General features: G+C 36.1%; 3 protein-coding genes across 4 annotated transcripts in view; all 3 read right to left on the bottom strand.

Annotated features, from left to right (window-relative positions):
- Nucleotides 1–6,842, bottom strand: part of LOC140051938 (serine/threonine-protein kinase PLK2-like) — a 31,401-nt gene extending 24,559 nt beyond the window's left edge. For both annotated transcript variants that reach the window (XM_072097290.1, XM_072097289.1), the window contains exons 1-2: nt 6,597–6,842; nt 3,335–3,493 (exon numbers count right to left, since the gene is read on the bottom strand). In XM_072097290.1, the coding sequence (XP_071953391.1) occupies nt 3,335–3,430 (96 nt within the window). In that variant the 5' untranslated portion in view covers nt 3,431–3,493; nt 6,597–6,842. The remainder of the gene's footprint in view (nt 1–3,334; nt 3,494–6,596) is intronic.
- A 4,281-nt stretch (nt 6,843–11,123) lies between these two features.
- On the bottom strand, nt 11,124–19,583 carry LOC140051993 (uncharacterized). Its single transcript, XM_072097355.1, has 15 exons — nt 19,519–19,583; nt 18,838–18,912; nt 18,315–18,362; nt 17,929–18,007; nt 17,120–17,321; nt 16,420–16,529; nt 15,965–16,104; nt 15,784–15,850; nt 14,892–15,052; nt 14,521–14,637; nt 13,983–14,075; nt 13,679–13,760; nt 11,967–13,059; nt 11,743–11,830; nt 11,124–11,578 (listed from the first exon to the last, which is right to left on the bottom strand). Exons 2-15 carry the CDS (start codon nt 18,907–18,909, stop codon nt 11,531–11,533), a joined length of 2,400 nt encoding a protein of 799 aa, XP_071953456.1. The 5' UTR covers nt 18,910–18,912; nt 19,519–19,583; the 3' UTR covers nt 11,124–11,530.
- Nucleotides 18,572–19,743, bottom strand: part of LOC140051995 (E3 ubiquitin-protein ligase RNF220-like) — a 66,873-nt gene continuing 65,701 nt past the window's right edge. The window contains exon 13 of the mRNA XM_072097360.1: nt 18,572–18,581. The gene's annotated coding sequence lies outside the window, so the exon portion shown is untranslated. The remainder of the gene's footprint in view (nt 18,582–19,743) is intronic.

Below are 19,743 nucleotides of genomic sequence, written 5' to 3' on the forward strand. Positions count from 1 at the left end.
TTTCTTTGATGATTTTTCATTTATACCCCTGGCAACCCCAGCAAGCCATACCACCCAGGGCAGTGGCGAAATACCACCCAGGGCAGTGGCGAAATACCACCCAGGGCAGTGGCTTACTGGTGAGAGTGGATTAGATAGGTTAAGCTTAAGTTAATCTTATTCTTGTGGGTTTTTATTACCAATAGAGAAGTAATTATTACTGGACATGAAGTAAAGAAAATTGTACTGTGATTTATGGTCAATGAATTTTGAATAAGACATATTTGGACTTCCTGGATTAAGCTGTACAATGGTAACGGATGGCCTGGAGTAAACTGTACACAATAAGTGCAAAACAAGGTTATATAAAGGTCAGATATTACAATATGGACAAACCGCACAGATTGGATAACAATTAATTGTAATATTACACTTGTATTCTATTCAATACAATAATTAATATTTATTTCAGTTGTCTTTTAAAAAAAAGTTAGAGTAGCTTCCTAAAATGACTGAAGTTTGTTGGTCAACATGCTTACTGTAGTATGGACTCACAGACCAACAGTAGGTCCAACTTTTCCCATTTCCAAGCCCACCGTAAAATGATTTATTTTTGGTAGATCAAGAACCAAGATCAGAAAACAAGCCTGGAATCATCTTCAAACCACTGCTCTTTAAATTAATTAAATATGGGTTGAAACTTTTGATGTAAAACCCCAATTAAAGGGGACAGCTTTGGGACTTACAGTATGTGTCCACTTATTGAGGATTAACAGTACAGTAGTGTTAAAACATTTTGCTTATTATTCATTTTACATAAAAATATCTCCCTGAATAAGGGAGTTAAATACTACAGTATACAGCCTTGTTCTTCTAAACTATTGTAATACTCAGTGGCACAACGGCTATGAGCGCCCACTGTCTAAACCAGGGGCCCCTGAGCAATGCCCAGAAGAAAAAAACAGACATTAAAATATGTCGAAAAAGGCTAAAAACGACTGAGGCTTCCAGCGTTGTTCCTAAATCAGGAATCACTGATTATAATGTAGGATTATTGGTTAAAATTGTTTCCAAATCGCAACATGACAATACTACAGTACTGTATGTGTGATGTAGTGTTATCCATTGAAATCACCTTCTCTAGACCTCAAGACTTAAGAACATTCAACATTTCAATCAACCTGGTAGATTAAAGTCCCTGGATGGATAAACATTAATGTCTGTGATGATCATGTTGAAATAATAATGTATAAAACTTTTTACAAAAAGTGAATCTAATGTAATGATGACTATTCAAAGAATCTATGGATGTACAACTACGGTATAAACTATTCTACTAATTCTACCTAAGAATTCAAGACAAGTTTGTTATTATGAGGTAAAATTAGTAAATTGCAGGCATAGTTCATGGACTATACCATTTGTGGAGATGGGGATACAATGAAAATGTCTACTTTTCGAGTTATATCTCGCTCTTGGAGGAGCAAGGGCTATTGTTGGTTTATCCAGGTAAGCTAGGCACGAAATAGACAATAAATGTTTATGAATTGAATAGGGAGAATATTTTAATATAATATAATTTAAAACTATTTGATTTAACACACCTACTGTTAGGAGTTCTAAAGTGCCAATTAAACCACCACGTCTATATATCTTAAATCAAAAGCCTTGTCTACAATATCAAACTTTATGTGACAAAAAAATGTGATGTGCCCATGGACATGATGATGTCATATCACATGTGATCTGAAATCAACCAATCTAAAAAAAGTTTTAAAGACTTAACCGCTCTCTTTTTTCATCATAATAAGACTGTTGACAATGATGATGTCATTGTTTATGCATGTAGGCTACAGTAAGTAAGCTAATTACCCATCATACACAAATATTATTTACCTGGTTCTGCCATAAACCTGTAATTTAATGACTTATCTTGCTTACTAATGGAACAATCATTCTTATTTGAGATTAAGATATTTAAGTTTCTTAATTAAAGAAAGTAAAAGTGCAGGGTGGTGTTACTAATTATAGCATTAATGGTGAGACCAATAAGATTTTGAAAGACTAATTAACCTTCATTTTGATTAAATAATTACATTTCTAGGTATTTATATCTGTTAATCACATGCTTATTTATTTTGAATGTTAATGTATTGCCCTGAGAACTATTGATTTCTACAAAATTATTTTGATTATCTATTCTGTAATTTTATTCTGTATTTTGACAGAAAAGGGGGAAAAATAATGGTAATTATTATAAATGCTTTGGATTTCTTTACTAAAAATATTGTATTAGTCTTCAGAGATAGAATGTTCTAAGGAATGTGAACAAAATGTTGAATGGACGACGGTCAGGGGGTGTGTTGTGTGAATGGCCGACGGTCAGGGGGTGTGTTGTGTGAATGGCTGACGGTCAGGAGGTGTGTTGTGTGAATGGACGACGGTCAGGGGGTGTGTTGTGTGGATGTCCGGTGGAGGAAGAGAAACACTTTTTGTGATGAGATTCTCGGTACTGTATATATAATTTGTCCAGTATCATAGCTATTTCTGTAATATACCGTCACGTATGTATCAAGATTCAAGATTCAAGATTCAAGAAATTTTATTTGTCCATAAAAATGGAAATTCACTTTGCTTGGTAGATTAAAACAACAGTATTGCAACCATTTAAAAACGTGCAGTATTAAACAGATTAAAAATACAAGATAAAAAGTAAAAAATACTGTTAAAAATGTAAAACTATTAAAAATTGCATTAACGTCTTACATTAGAATTAAAAATATGAATGCTATTTACAACGAAGGATTTTCTAGTTCTACAAAGATTTGCTCTTGGAGGTCGTAGCCTAATGCCTGATCTATTTAAGTTATAACAGTAATGTAACGGATGAGTGGGGTCTTTCATAATATTGTTTACTTTTTTTAGAATACTCTTTTCATAGATAAATGAACAAGGCGTTAGATCAGCTTTAATAATACGTTGTGCAATTATACGTGGTCTCTCAATATTTTTCTTATCATTTTCAGTAAAGTTACCATAAAAACATCCAATGCTAAAAGATAAAATACTTTGAATAATACTTTGATAAAATAGAATTAAAATAGTGTTATCAACTCTAATTTGCTTGAGTTTTCTGAGAAAGTAGAGCCTTTGAGATGCCTTCTTGGGAATCATGAGAGAGTTTGACTCCCATTTTAATTACATGCCTGTATCATAAGCTATAAGCCTAACCTAACCTTAACATAATACAGGCTCCACATGTCATATGTGTGACACACTGTATGACAGAATTTGCATTTACAGAAAATGTGTTGATCCTGCGGAAAAAACCGCTTGATTGTCGAAATAAACCTACCTTTCCAAGAAGACGCCCTTTCTTGTATTTTTCTCCCGACTCGGGATTGATCACAATATCACCAACGATTGGTTGCGGCTTCTTCTCCGACCCCATAACTTTATGAAATGATCTTGAAAAATGTATAATTTACAAAGAACCAATCATTGCACAGGTATTCTATAAGGAAAAAAAAACAATACTGCTAATTAGTAACAATAAATATTGATTATATTTAATAAAAATTAATTATCTTCAAAAATATAAGTATTGACAATTAATTAATTAATAATAAAACAAATTTGAATATTACAAATAATTAATTAATAATAAAACAAATTTGAATATTACGAAAGACATTACAATAAACTAATGTAGAGCAGCACCTTAACCAACAAATTGAATTATAGTTGTTTTGTATTGTTCATAACATCCACTAACCTACCCATGTCTACACTGTTCAGTGAGTGAGACTATGTCTGGTTTCATATTGAGTTTTTTATGTCTTATTAAAAAATGAAACTCATTCTAGAAAATAGAACTTGTGTAATGACCACATGCTGGGTATTGACTTTAACGCCTTAAAATTACAACAATCTCCGAATGATGCAAATACAGTAATAAAGTTCTTATAGATACCATAAGATTTATATACAGTACAAAAGGACATTCAAGCAATGAGAGTAAAGCTCTGTCTACACTATCAAACTAGTAAAAAAAGTGTGATGTGCCCAAATATGGTAGTATACTTAAATATAGTAGTGATATGACATCATTATGTCCATATGGGTACATCACATTTGTTTTCACATGAAGTATGATAGTGTAGACAGCGCTTAAAGCACCTTGCCTAGAAATCTCTCGAACCTGACTTATGCTACTCCTATTCCTTAACATTAACAGGTAAATCGCTCGCCCACATTTTGAGAACAATTCAGTGAACATAAACAAGTAAATCAGCACACTCAAATAACGAGGAATATAATTTAAATACGAAACATCATACCTTTACAAATATACACATTTAAATATCAAGAAAAAATTGTTAATATGTTTAAAGCACTCTTAGCTCAATACATTTTGAGATTATCTTACAGCTCAATTTCTGGGCTGGTCTAGACAACACATCAGGGTGCATCAAATGGCCGACGTTATTAACCGCTAAATTACAGCTCATCATGATTGTTTTAGGCCAGCGGGCAATAAGCTAATGATAGTGTTATTACCAATAAATTGTGAAATATTTTCCAGGCTTCAGGGCTCAATCTATGACGTTAGTAAAATAAGAATCCGGTTTGTATACCAAGAAGCCTTAACACTAAATTAATAAAACATTAATATGTTTACAATACCTATTTGTTTGCATTAACCATTAATATGCATAAAAATAATAGCAGTATCATCTCACAGTAACAAAATGGAACCTCAATGGAAACTAATCTTCTGTCTAGGAGTAATTTGGTCGGTCGTCCTAAATCTATTGAGTTTATTGTAGTTTTACTGTAATTATATTAACTTCATATGTTTGTAGATTATAAATATTATAAAAACAAACAAATTCAATTTTCTAGAAAACTAACTGAATCCTATTTATTATTACAATTTTCTTGGAATTTATAATAAACAATTACTTCATAGTTTTCACTTTTCTCAACTTGTGAATTTCTGAAATTAATTATTTTATTAGCTTCAATTAATCCATAAAACCGGACCGGACAAGTCCAGTTTATAGATTAAATTAATGAATGATACATTTTAGTTTACAGTTAGCATTAAATTTATATCAATATAAATCATAGAATGTTCAGGTGGGACATTTAAAAGAATAAATATTTGTATTTATTTAGGCTTACTGTCACAGCTTTCGAATTCCTATATGTCATATGTATATGTCATAATATGAAAATTGTACAAGACTATCCTATATATTAATTTCATGCTTGAATGATTACCTAATAAAGGTATTGTACAGGTAAATCCTACAATAATCAAATTTTCAAGGTTTTTATAACAATAGATTAGAAAAACAAATTTAACCACAAAGTTTTTAAAATAAGATCGATATTGTGATCCAACGCTATAAAACACCTTTTAAAGAATTATAAATTGTATGTACGGAAATTAAAATAACAATTTCTCTGAATTTCATAGATGATCAGTGAGTAACTGAGTCAGAATCTGATATGCAAATCTAATAACACAAACATCAAGGTCTATTATCATTACACTTTAAATAGGAGTCACAAAAGTACAACCAATAGACTACAGTATAATCTATTTTCTACTTTAATCTAAACTGTGTAGCAAAGTAGAAATGACAATGGACTGCTTTACATAACAAGCATATTATGTGTGGAAAGTGATTTCAAATATTATTCTCCTAAAATTCATGCATTTGCATCTCAATAAAATTTGTCTTTTTCCTTCTACATGTATGGGAACTTTGGATCATTTCAATATTTTGGATCTGCTATTGATGCCCCCTAGGACCCCCAGCGATGTAAAGCCATTTTTGGGGATTTAGAGGCTATGGTACCATGCAAATGATTTTTTTTTTGGTTCGCTTTTGTCTGTGTTTGTGATTGATAGTATAGTATAGTACTGATGCTCACTATAACTAGTTCACACAGACACTATCGAGGATAGATGAGGGAGGGACCCCTAGAATTGGAAGCACTGACATGACGTGATTCTTAAGCTTGACAATGACAAGTTTGAATAACTCAGCGTTTGTCATTGGTCAACTAACCAAGCATTAGAGAATAAGATGCACTATATAGTTGAAAAGTATAACATTAAGTCCACAGCGACATGAGAAAGCATATTAAGCGATCTTTCTCGGTTTTCTTGGTTCTCTCCCGAGTGTTCAAATGAATTATTGCAAACGGAAGATCACACATCACATGCGCAGCCGGTTCTTGATGCTGCCACATAAAAAATTTACAGAAGCTGATTTCTTAATGTAAAATTTATTTTGACTTGACTCTGATTTTTTTTGCAGTTTTTTTATTATGTTTTCTCGTAAAATATACTGGAAAACAGGCTTTATTAGTGTACATATTACATACAAGCAAGAAATAAGAATCTAACTTTACCTCAAATAAAATAAATGTTTAGGCCTACCTTGAGAAACAGGAAACAAGCTATAACATAAGATAATATATTACAGTAGCTGCAGCAAGGATGATAGGTAGGACCTACCAACCAACCAAAACAACCTGCTCTGCTGCTGCAAACAATCCAGGGTTCATTCAAGCACACTTGTCAAACACGGTAAACTCACCTCATCTGCCTTTCCAAATTCATGCATCCTCAAGCTGAAAAATGAACTTGTTGTATAACTGTGAGGAGTTAGCTTTAAATAATCACAATCTACAGCAAACAAACTAGTATAGTCAGCCCGAATTTAGCCGTTTTACTGCTTTAGGAGCTGTAGTTTGCTTATACCAGTCCCAGCCTGGAGCCGGGTAAATACAATAGAGACTAAGCACAGCACTTTCTGCCTTGGAATTATGTGTGCGATTCGCAGCAGCTAGCTAGCAGACTATCATCACAGAGCGAGGTCAAGGTTTATAAGCCCCAAGACAAGCCAAACGATTGGCTGATTTACTCAAAACTCTTAACCAATCATGGGCCTTTTAAATTTATTTATGAATATGAGTATGAAAAATACTGGTTTTGTACAATATAGATTTGTGTTCAATCATTCCTTTATTCGTTATTATTGCTATAAAAACAGCCTTGGTGCCTATTATACTACCTCTGATCCATTGTTTCCAGGCCCCTTGGTGCCTATTATACTGCCTCTGATCCATTGTTTCCAGGCCCCTTGGTGCCTATTATACTGCCTCTGATCCATTGTTTCCAGGCCCCTTGGTGCCTATTATACTGCCTCTGATCCATTGTTTCCAGGCCCCTTGGTACCTATTATACTACCTCTGATCCATTGTTTCCAGGCCCCTTGGTGCCTATTATACTACCTCTGATCCATTGTTTCCAGGCCCCTTGGTGCCTATTATACTGCCTCTGATCCATTGTTTCCAGGCCCCTTGGTGCCTATTATACTGCCTCTGATCCATTGTTTCCAGGCCCCTTGGTACCTATTATACTACCTCTGATCCATTGTTTCCAGGCCCCTTGGTGCCTATTATACTGCCTCTGATCCATTGTTTCCAGGCCCCTTGGTGCCTATTATACTGCCTCTGATCCATTGTTTCCAGGCCCCTTGGTGCCTATTATACTGCCTCTGATCCATTGTTTCCAGGCCCCTTGGTGCCTATTATACTGCCTCTGATCCATTGTTTCCAGGCCCCTTGGTGCCTATTATACTGCCTCTGATCCATTGTTTCCAGGCCCCTTGGTACCTATTATACTACCTCTGATCCATTGTTTCCAGGCCCCTTGGTGCCTATTATACTACCTCTGATCCATTGTTTCCAGGCCCCTTGGTGCCTATTATACTGCCTCTGATCCATTGTTTCCAGGCCCCTTGGTGCCTATTATACTGCCTCTGATCCATTGTTTCCAGGCCCCTTGGTGCCTATTATACTGCCTCTGATCCATTGTTTCCAGGCCCCTTGGTGCCTATTATACTGCCTCTGATCCATTGTTTCCAGGCCCCTTGGTGCCTATTATACTGCCTCTGATCCATTGTTTCCAGGCCCCTTGGTGCCTATTATACTGCCTCTGATCCATTGTTTCCAGGCCCCTTGGTGCCTATTATACTGCCTCTGATCCATTGTTTCCAGGCCCCTTGGTGCCTATTATACTACCTCTGATCCATTGTTTCCAGGCCCCTTGGTGCCTATTATACTGCCTCTGATCCATTGTTTCCAGGCCCCTTGGTGCCTATTATACTGCCTCTGATCCATTGTTTCCAGGCCCCTTGGTGCCTATTATACTGCCTCTGATCCATTGTTTCCAGGCCCCTTGGTGCCTATTATACTACCTCTGATCCATTGTTTCCAGGCCCCTTGGTGCCTATTATACTACCTCTGATCCATTGTTTCCAGGCCCCTTGGTGCCTATTATACTGCCTCTGATCCATTGTTTCCAGGCCCCTTGGTGCCTATTATACTGCCTCTGATCCATTGTTTCCAGGCCCCTTGGTGCCTATTATACTGCCTCTGATCCATTGTTTCCAGGCCCCTTGGTGCCTATTATACTGCCTCTGATCCATTGTTTCCAGGCCCCTTGGTGCCTATTATACTGCCTCTGATCCATTGTTTCCAGGCCCCTTGGTGCCTATTATACTGCCTCTGATCCATTGTTTCCAGGCCCCTTGGTGCCTATTATACTACCTCTGATCCATTGTTTCCAGGCCCCTTGGTACCTATTATACTGCCTCTGATCCATTGTTTCCAGGCCCCTTGGTGCCTATTATACTGCCTCTGATCCATTGTTTCCAGGCCCCTTGGTGCCTATTATACTGCCTCTGATCCATTGTTTCCAGGCCCCTTGGTGCCTATTATACTGCCTCTGATCCATTGTTTCCAGGCCCCTTGGTGCCTATTATACTGCCTCTGATCCATTGTTTCCAGGCCCCTTGGTGCCTATTATACTACCTCTGATCCATTGTTTCCAGGCCCCTTGGTGCCTATTATACTGCCTCTGATCCATTGTTTCCAGGCCCCTTGGTGCCTATTATACTGCCTCTGATCCATTGTTTCCAGGCCCCTTGGTGCCTATTATACTGCCTCTGATCCATTGTTTCCAGGCCCCTTGGTGCCTATTATACTACCTCTGATCCATTGTTTCCAGGCCCCTTGGTGCCTATTATACTACCTCTGATCCATTGTTTCCAGGCCCCTTGGTGCCTATTATACTGCCTCTGATCCATTGTTTCCAGGCCCCTTGGTGCCTATTATACTGCCTCTGATCCATTGTTTCCAGGCCCCTTGGTGCCTATTATACTGCCTCTGATCCATTGTTTCCAGGCCCCTTGGTGCCTATTATACTGCCTCTGATCCATTGTTTCCAGGCCCCTTGGTGCCTATTATACTGCCTCTGATCCATTGTTTCCAGGCCCCTTGGTGCCTATTATACTACCTCTGATCCATTGTTTCCAGGCCCCTTGGTACCTATTATACTGCCTCTGATCCATTGTTTCCAGGCCCCTTGGTGCCTATTATACTGCCTCTGATCCATTGTTTCCAGGCCCCTTGGTGCCTATTATACTGCCTCTGATCCATTGTTTCCAGGCCCCTTGGTGCCTATTATACTGCCTCTGATCCATTGTTTCCAGGCCCCTTGGTGCCTATTATACTGCCTCTGATCCATTGTTTCCAGGCCCCTTGGTGCCTATTATACTGCCTCTGATCCATTGTTTCCAGGCCCCTTGGTGCCTATTATACTGCCTCTGATCCATTGTTTCCAGGCCCCTTGGTGCCTATTATACTGCCTCTGATCCATTGTTTCCAGGCCCCTTGGTGCCTATTATACTGCCTCTGATCCATTGTTTCCAGGCCCCTTGGTGCCTATTATACTACCTCTGATCCATTGTTTCCAGGCCCCTTGGTGCCTATTATACTACCTCTGATCCATTGTTTCCAGGCCCCTTGGTGCCTATTATACTGCCTCTGATCCATTGTTTCCAGGCCCCTTGGTGCCTATTATACTGCCTCTGATCCATTGTTTCCAGGCCCCTTGGTGCCTATTATACTGCCTCTGATCCATTGTTTCCAGGCCCCTTGGTGCCTATTATACTGCCTCTGATCCATTGTTTCCAGGCCCCTTGGTGCCTATTATACTGCCTCTGATCCATTGTTTCCAGGCCCCTTGGTGCCTATTATACTGCCTCTGATCCATTGTTTCCAGGCCCCTTGGTGCCTATTATACTGCCTCTGATCCATTGTTTCCAGGCCCCTTGGTGCCTATTATACTGCCTCTGATCCATTGTTTCCAGGCCCCTTGGTGCCTATTATACTGCCTCTGATCCATTGTTTCCAGGCCCCTTGGTGCCTATTATACTGCCTCTGATCCATTGTTTCCAGGCCCCTTGGTGCCTATTATACTGCCTCTGATCCATTGTTTCCAGGCCCCTTGGTGCCTATTATACTGCCTCTGATCCATTGTTTCCAGGCCCCTTGGTGCCTATTATACTGCCTCTGATCCATTGTTTCCAGGCCCCTTGGTGCCTATTATACTGCCTCTGATCCATTGTTTCCAGGCCCCTTGGTGCCTATTATACTGCCTCTGATCCATTGTTTCCAGGCCCCTTGGTGCCTATTATACTACCTCTGATCCATTGTTTCCAGGCCCCTTGGTGCCTATTATACTGCCTCTGATCCATTGTTTCCAGGCCCCTTGGTGCCTATTATACTGCCTCTGATCCATTGTTTCCAGGCCCCTTGGTGCCTATTATACTGCCTCTGATCCATTGTTTCCAGGCCCCTTGGTACCTATTATACTGCCTCTGATCCATTGTTTCCAGGCCCCTTGGTGCCTATTATACTGCCTCTGATCCATTGTTTCCAGGCCCCTTGGTGCCTATTATACTGCCTCTGATCCATTGTTTCCAGGCCCCTTGGTGCCTATTATACTGCCTCTGATCCATTGTTTCCAGGCCCCTTGGTACCTATTATACTGCCTCTGATCCATTGTTTCCAGGCCCCTTGGTGCCTATTATACTGCCTCTGATCCATTGTTTCCAGGCCCCTTGGTGCCTATTATACTACCTCTGATCCATAGTTTCCAGGCCCCTATATGGACTTTAGTCTTTAATAAAATATTTAATAAGAATTGAATAAAATAGGCTATGTAGTGGGTCTTTTAAAATAAAATGCTTTTTCTTTTCCATTGCATGTTCTTTAATTTCTGATACATATAGTCACATAATAAGTAGAATAACACCAAATCAGACAAGAAGTAAAGTTATAATATTTTAAATAAATGTAAAATATACAGTAAATATTTTTATACAGTAGTTTTTTTTTTATATAACACTTTTCTTTTTTAAATTATATAATATAATTACAGTGCATACACTTTAAACTTTTATATTTATAATTAGTAAAGTTCATAATTTGTATTGTTGGACATTTTGTGCAAACAAAAAGTACAACTCTATTTTATTGTGCATTTGACAATACACACAAACCCTAATGGAATACTGTATGTCAATTTATCCATGCGCACTAATAAACAATATATATTTATCTTTTTTTACTGGAGATAATCTCGCCATAGAGTATGCTATACAGTATACTTCATCATCAATTATTTTCCAACATGTGCTGTTAGTGCAAAGAATCCTTCATCTGTTCCCTATTTCCGAGTGGTTAAAAATAAAATAAAAATGAAGATTAATTCATAAATATATTTAATTAATTTCATTTTACAATTAACAATTTCAGTAAGTATTACTTAATATATGGCAAGTTACACTTGTCATGTTTGAGAGATATGGCACTTTAATTACAGTATCTTACTTTTTGCCTTGAAGCTGCTAGAGGTGTGCTCCCTTGGTGGATAATGTTTTTATTTTGTTTGGAAGAACAATCACCACTTGTGCTTTGCCTGAAACAACAATGAATCTTATATAAACTTGGTACAATCTTTACATCCAAGTATATACTTTGACACATCAGCCTAAACTAACTGAGCACTGTCTATAAATTGTATTTAATTTGTATTTTCAATTACTGTACTATACCTTTTGATTAGGTCACTTAGATTACTCTTTGGAGATGGTGTACTGGTGGCGGAGATCTCCAATTCTTCAACCCTTGGAAGAGATACAGTTATCTTTTGTGCTTGAACAGCTCCAGCAGAAGATGGATGATTCTGGGTTTCAACTTCAAAGGGAATCGGTGAAACAGCTGGTGAGAGTATAAGAGATTGTAGATTGGTAGATTTCTCCTGGAATGCAGGTAAGCCCGTCTGAAGTTTAGCCAATCTTAACTGAGCTTCAGCATGCTCCTGAGAAAGTGCCTGCATTTTGCGGTTGATGTCCAACTGTGCTTCCGAGACTTTTGTTACTTCTTTTAAAGTTGTTTGAAGGATTGGAAAAATTCCATGATCATATTTGATTTGCTGATAATGACCTGACATTGATTCTGGATGGTTTATAGTTGTAGCGAATGATGTAGGCTTGGTAGAAAAATTTGAGACGTCAAAAGAATTTGATCTAGTGTTTTGTGTACGAGCGTTAAATGCTGCAATATTTTGTGTGGGAACTTTAGCATTTGGAATATCTGTATTGTATATACCATCCCCTGCATACTGTGGTTGATTAAACTGTACATCATCGTTTTCAGGAAGATTCCCGTGGAGATGTCTCATACCTTGTGGTTTTGACAGTATGCTTCTGTCCTTTTGCCGTGGTGGTGACAACATCAGAGCAGTCATTGATGGTTGGACATGACTAAGACTACCAACGTATGACAGATGTGATTTCTCAGGTAAGGATGGAATTGGTGGATCTGGAATAATTCCCGAAGGAACTCCATCTGCATGACTATGAGAAAGGTTATCTTGTGAAGAACTAAATAGTTCTCTTTGATTAGCTGTCACGCCATCTCCAGACCTTTCTGGTGCAGCTGTGGGCAAACCATCCATGCTTTTCTTGTTTGGCAAAGAAGGTTGCTGTTCTTGATCGCCTGGTCTATTCATCACTCGCCTGGTGTCTTCTGTCTTGTATGGAAAAGAATGTTGGTGGTTTGAGTCTTGCAGACTCTCTTGTTGTCTACCTATTTCCATCGTCATGCCATTTGCATTTTGTGGTTGTACATGTTGCTCATGCAGCCCTGATGGAAGTGAAATCAACAAAATAACCATTGAAAATGAAATAAAACTTCATTAAAAAAACAATTACAAAACAAATTGTACACAATATGATTTAAAACCAAAAGGGTGATGATCTATAAGTTTTTAACAGTTATTTTATTTTATTTAATCGAAACCAACAGCGATAATTACCACCACTAACAGATTTGATACAAACAAAGCCAGGACTGTTTAAAGCACCTTGATTGGTCCTAACATTGATCAAGGGCTTCTCTCGTCCAGTGCCCACCTTGCGGGAGGAAAGGCATAGGCCAATACGTCTGAGGCAGATACTAGATGCAGGGGCTGCCATAAGAGCCAACAATGCTAATTTCAAATGCCTAACGGGACCCTAGCTCCATATACAGGACCCGGTATTCCTACTAGATATTAGATGGTCTCCCATCCAAGCTCTAACCAGGCCCAACGTTGCTTAACTTCGGTGTATTACCTATATACACTAAAGTAGGTAAAAGCACATTATAAAGTTTTCATTTCCGCAACCAAAACATATTATATTACTGCACTTATTATTCAATTTAATTATCTTCAGCATATTTTTCAAAAATAAAAATGAATTAAAAATAAATAGATAATTACTTGTTGAAATTTGATGAACCTGTTGGTTAGTTGCAGCCTGTGAAGTCAATTGAAGCAACAAATCTTTCATATTCATAGCATCCTAAAAAGAAAGAAATTGTGTTATTTTCATTTCTTGTACAGTATTAGTTTCTATATCACACACAGGGTGGTTGAAATAAGCCCTTTTTGTTATTATTGTGCATTGTATAAATATATTGTACGTCTGTTTTGCAATATAAAGGGAATGTTTAATATATGTTACCGCATCATACTTATTATTTTAATTATTTTAAATTGTACTTGAAATAATTAATTTATTTACTTCTGTAAGGGCATCAATAAGAGATTGTTGTTGCTGCAACTGTTCTTGCAGTTTAATTCTATGATTCTGTTCTTCCTTTAGATAAACATCATGCTACAAAGAAATTAAGAAATTAACTGTAATTCATAATCAGGTTCATTTAACAACGGAGGAGGAGGGAGGGAGGCTGGAGTTGTAGTTGTAATATTTATAAAATGTAATATTGTTATAATATGTTAGGAGTAACAACGAAACATGTTTGCAAAAAAATGTTCATGAGCAGGGTTCAGAGGAAGAAAACAGGCATTAAAATTTGTTTTTCCGGTTTGGAAATCAATAAATTTCTATTGAAAGTGTAACAAATAAATGAATAAAACCTTTAATGCTATGAAATTAGTAATATTACCAAGCCTGTAGACAGGATTTATATTAGGGTTATTTTTTCCACAATGGGGACAAAAATGATTATTAGCTAGGCCTATTTAAAATGACTTCCACTACTGGAAAAAAAGGAGTTCATTCAAACCATACTAACACCCCTGACTATGGGCTTGATTACCTGCGTTATGCAGTTGTCTAGTCTCTTGATGCTGTTCAACAGTGTTGTGGTGTATCCTTTACTTTGTGATGTACCAACATGTCTATCAGATGCAAATACATCTCCACCCTGCATAACCTTATCAAAAAAGATATAAAATATATTGACCCTATCACTTATCATGCTACACTGCGGCTCTATATGACCCGCAAAATGATTTCTTAATTACAAAACTGGCCCATACTAGAAAAATGTTGAAGACTTATCTAGATAGTGAAAGTTGCTTGACCAAGGCAATATAAAACCATACTGCTGTACACCTGTAAACACATTAGTATTTTCTGTGAGAACAAAATTTTAATTTTAAAATCTTAATTTTTTTAAATACTAACCTTTCTGATGTCAATTCTATTTGTTTCTGCCTCTGTTTCTTCCTGATCAATCCTCTTTCTACTTTTTTTCTTCACCTTTGTGGTGTCATTAATGGCCAGGTGTGGCATCTCAACAGATGTATCAAATGATACATCAGATGCACTAGCTGTTTGCTTAGCATCTGGTAAAATATTGTAAACAATAGATATATAAAAATTAAAATAAAAAAAACTAAATAAAAAGTTAGATTTAATTCCTCAATAAAAAAAATGATAATTTTAGGTATCTCCCTTGTGAACTGCAAATCATTAATGATGGGGTGATTATTCTGGAACCTCCCATTAGCAATCTTTCGTTTTAAAAACTTGCAGCTGTCAAGTTGAAAAGTCATTTTGCGCAAGCTCAGAAACACACACAGAATGACTCTAAAGGCCCATTTACACTAGGACGATAACGATCGACGATAAATAGACAAATGTGCATTTTTCATACATAAAACAAAATAAATTAGAAAGGTTTTCGTTCTAGAACTATAGGATAATCATTTATGCTGTCTTTGATAAAAATAATATTTTTAAAATTCCAATCAAATGACGTCATGATAAATAAAAACAATAAAATCGTTGTATTGTCACGATATTATTGCTCTTACTAATCATGACGTCATTTGATTGGACGTGTGAAAATATCATTTTCATCAAAGGAAGCATAGATGGTTATTCTATAGTTCTAGAATGAAAAGTTTTTATATTTCTTTTGTTTTATGTATGAAAAATGCACATTTGTCTATTTATCGTCGATCGTTATCGTCCTAGTGTAAATGGGCCTTTAGAGTCAATAGACTTAATATATATATGTTACAACAAAAGGTCACTGTTTTAATAAAAATTCTACTTTATATTATTAACTCACCATGAGTTTTTCTCATGTTGCCATGATCATGTAGAATTTTGTTTCTTGGTCCTCTCTCGGGACGCATCTACAAAATTGTTAACCAAATAAAAAACCTGATAAGATATCTTTATTATCACGTTTTCAGTTATTTATATACATTAGCTAAAAACAAATATACTAATCATTAAACATCCATTACCTGTATATCTGGTTTTGATGGCTTTTGTTGCTGTGAGGCAATGAATCTGTGAAATCTGTTCATGTCAACAACACTCTGTGGAAAGTTCAAAGGAACGTTCTCTTTCTCCTCATCTGAAGATGCTTGCTCCATCGTGGAATCTAATAATAAATTAACACATTTTTTCTGGTTTAAAGTTTATGTAATGACTCACTCGCTATCTACTTTGCGGGTTACTACTAAAAAGTTAATTTTTAGATATACCAGTTCATACACCTATCCACCAGTAGTAGGAAAAATTATTTTATTTAAATTCATTTACACCACAATCTGTGTTAGATCCATCAATTGGACAGTAGATTCAAAACCAAATATATTAGGGGAATATCTAGAATGTTGGGAGCAGGAGCTTGGTGGTTTGAAGGCACTTGGGTAGAGGAGTTATGGGCAGGGGGGAATAGTTCTAATAGATATACCTTGACTTGAACTTGTGACATCATTGAGAGCGTAGCGATCCATGATAGTATCACTGAGAGCAGAAAGTTGACTTTCTGAGTGTGGTCGCATGTATACTGGTCCCTGTAGACTGAATAAAAAGAAAACAAATAAAAACAACTCATATTGAAGTGATTCAAGTAAACCTTGTTAACTAAATACTGAACCCTGCAATCTGTATTATAATAATTAGAGTTTAGATCTGAAGACAGTTTTCCCAAGTTTCTAGAAATTTGTGGGTTTTCAAGCAAAAACCAACACGTCATTTTATTTAATTAAAACTGCTTGCACTGTTTCCAACAATGTCATCTACATATCTTCAACAAATGTTTTTATCTGGTTCATATGAAAACTATCTGTATTTAATTCTTTACGTTAAACCATTCATGAATACGTAGGTTACTAATAGGGGGCACTGCTCTACAACTAGCAAACCTACAGTACTCCTAGCAACCACTAACATCTAGTCATTGCCAGATGAAGATTTGTTGAAAACAATTCGAAACGACACACGTACGTATTCATGAATGGTTTAACGTACAAAATTATATACAGATAGTCCTCTACATACATTCACAATTATTAAAGATACAACATTCTATTACATTCAATCAAATTTGAAAACTATTAAAAATCAAACAATATTGAAAAAAAACTTAATAAAGGAAAAACCAACACTACCTTTGCTGAACGTTAGACGGCTGAGGGGCAAGGGTGACATTTGGAAACGCTTCACGTCTATGAGGGTCATCCGCAAACAGATCTTTTACAACAGACATGACACGATCTGTGTGGGCAACAACATCACTTAGTTGCGTTTGATCGTACAGAATCTCGCGAATAAATGCGCTCTTGGAGGAGTCATCCAAACTACTGGCATTTGCTGAAAAAAGACAAGCGTATTACTGTATTATTATATATGTTTTTTAATTTATCTTTATTTTTATTTTATTCTATATATCATTTGTATTAAAATAAAAAACATACTACATATATATGTACTGTATTGTTGTATATCCTTTATTGGTTATAAAGATAAAAGAAGCCGATGCATGTTTTTTTTTTAATCTGTATTTTATTATTATTATTATTATTTATTTTTTATACTGGGTAGCCTCTTCAATCAGGTAAAAGACTGTTCTCTCAGAGGGCCCAGTGTGTATAAATATATGAAGAGTTTGTGACAGTGGCTGTATGTTAACTGTTACACCAGGGTAACCCCCCTACTCGTCTCGAAAGATGTACTAGGTTCTTTTAAGTGCACATGAGCCAGATGTGTACACTGGACCTACGGTTTATAGTCCTTATCCAAGAAGATTCGTTCTACCATTAGAATAATGTAGCGAGTGAGCCTCGAACCCTTGCCAATGTTATGGCTACGTATTACTGTTCCACTGTCTTAACCGCCCGGCCACTCATTCGTATACAAAACGGTATTTTGGCCTTTGGAATTAAGTACAACCTAACATAACATGACGCCAAGGCATTACCTCTTCTAAGTGATCTCTCTGTCTGTTCTTTCTTAACTGCTTCCAAATTACTTGACCTATGAACCTGTTTTCTTCTAGCCTATTACACAATATAAACATGTTACATTAATTCATTTCAAGATTCTAAAAAATTTATGTATATTTTAGAGTAGTAAATACTAGTACTGTATCACCAGCATTAACAAATCCATCCGGCAATTTAATTAATTAACTCTTTTCGAGCAATTAAAATGTTACTGTTTATAGCTCATTGAGGCTTTTGCAATATAAGGCTGGATTATCAATCATTATTAAACAGTGTTTATGTCTCAGAATAAAACATACTTAAAGCATCTTTTCTTTCTCATATAATTATTAAATGATACTTTTTATATACAGTATCTTACCTGTTCTTCTGGGCTCATTTTATGAACAGTGAGATCTGAAACAGTGGCCTGAAAATAAATATAAAAACAGTATAAACGATAACAACATTTATTAACATTTATTTAGTTAGAATGTTCAATTAAATGTTCAATAGCCAACAATAACTATCAAATGCTTATTTTTAGTAATTTTTTAGGGATCTTGTGATTTGCGACGATCGACAACCAATCAAGATCAGGTCAATCAATGTATCGTCAATCGTCAACTGGACCATCAAACCTGTGTCAAGGCGAGAAGTGAGGACACACGTCTCAATATTTTCGCATATGCACACAAACATGACATAGTTTGGTTGTATTTAGTTATGAAAAAACATAATATAAACATATTTCTCCAATTTTGAGGGCTCACATTTTTATTCAACAGCAATAATAGAAAAAAATATAAAGGGCTAAGATTAGAAGTATGATTTTTTATCAAATATTAGACAAACATTTATTAAACAATACTGTAAAAATAAATGATATAAAAAATGGCACTAACATCCCATTCTGGTTTCTTGGTTCTCTTCTTATGTTTTAAACTTGATTTTTTATTGATTCTTTGAAAAGACATCTTCTATATTGAAATTGAACATTTTTGTTATTTTTCTTTTGAATCATATAAATACAAAAAGCACAATAGATTAGGACGACACAATAACCCTTGTGCAATTTCAAATTGCATAAGTAACTTTTTACGTTGTTGTGGGATAAATAGGATCGTTATTATTCTACAGAAATCTTTTCAAGTACAGAAAATTGAAAAAAAAAATCCACTCCACTCTAGTAGGAGATTTATGCGCAAGACTTTAAATTGAGTAGAGTTAGTAAAGACCTCTTATAGCCCACAAACTGCCCAGGCCTCCTTGCTAGCTAGGCCTAGTAAGCACACACTACTCATCAATAGTCTCCTAGGCGTAGTCTGTACTAGGCCTAGATAGGCCCTGTCTGTAGTAGTGTAGGCTTAGTAGGGTATCCTGGCCCTGTAGAAGCCTGTCTGTGTACTGTGTGTGTGTAGCATGCAGTAGTAGGGGGAGTAGGCTACTAGGCTAGGTAGGCCTAGGGCCTACTACTCTAGGCCTAGCTAGCTAGGCCTATCCTAGATTATAACATTAAACCAAAAATACGAATGATATTACTAATTCATATAATTCAGTTAGGGACAATGCCTAAATAATATTACTTTTGTTTAATACATAACATAATAAACATAAAACAACAACAGATTTGTCTCCGCGACGACGATGATTTTCAGGTTTCGCGGGTTTCGCGTTGCCAGGTACATCACATTATTTGAAATAAATATATTCTATGAATCTATGGCACTACTTCATTCAAACATGGATTAAAGAATATTCTTTAATCCATGATTCAAAGCACAATTTTAAAATCTTAGGCCTAGTTAATA

Source organism: Antedon mediterranea, chromosome 6 (genome assembly GCF_964355755.1).
Source record: "Antedon mediterranea chromosome 6, ecAntMedi1.1, whole genome shotgun sequence".
Lineage (NCBI taxonomy): Eukaryota > Metazoa > Echinodermata > Crinoidea > Comatulida > Antedonidae > Antedon > Antedon mediterranea.

What these genes read in the sequence shown, in the direction of transcription:
- LOC140051993 (XM_072097355.1), bottom strand. Translation starts at nt 18,909, where the DNA reads ATGTCTTTTCAAAGAATCAATAAAAAATCAAGTTTAAAACATAAGAAG. An exon ending in TGTCACAAGTTCAAGTCAAG is followed by an intron (nt 16,105 to 16,419) that starts GTATATCTATTA and finishes ATTTATTATTAG; the next exon opens with ATTCCACGATGGAGCAAGCA. An exon ending in CAACATGAGAAAAACTCATG is followed by an intron (nt 15,053 to 15,783) that starts GTGAGTTAATAA and finishes ATATTTTACCAG; the next exon opens with ATGCTAAGCAAACAGCTAGT.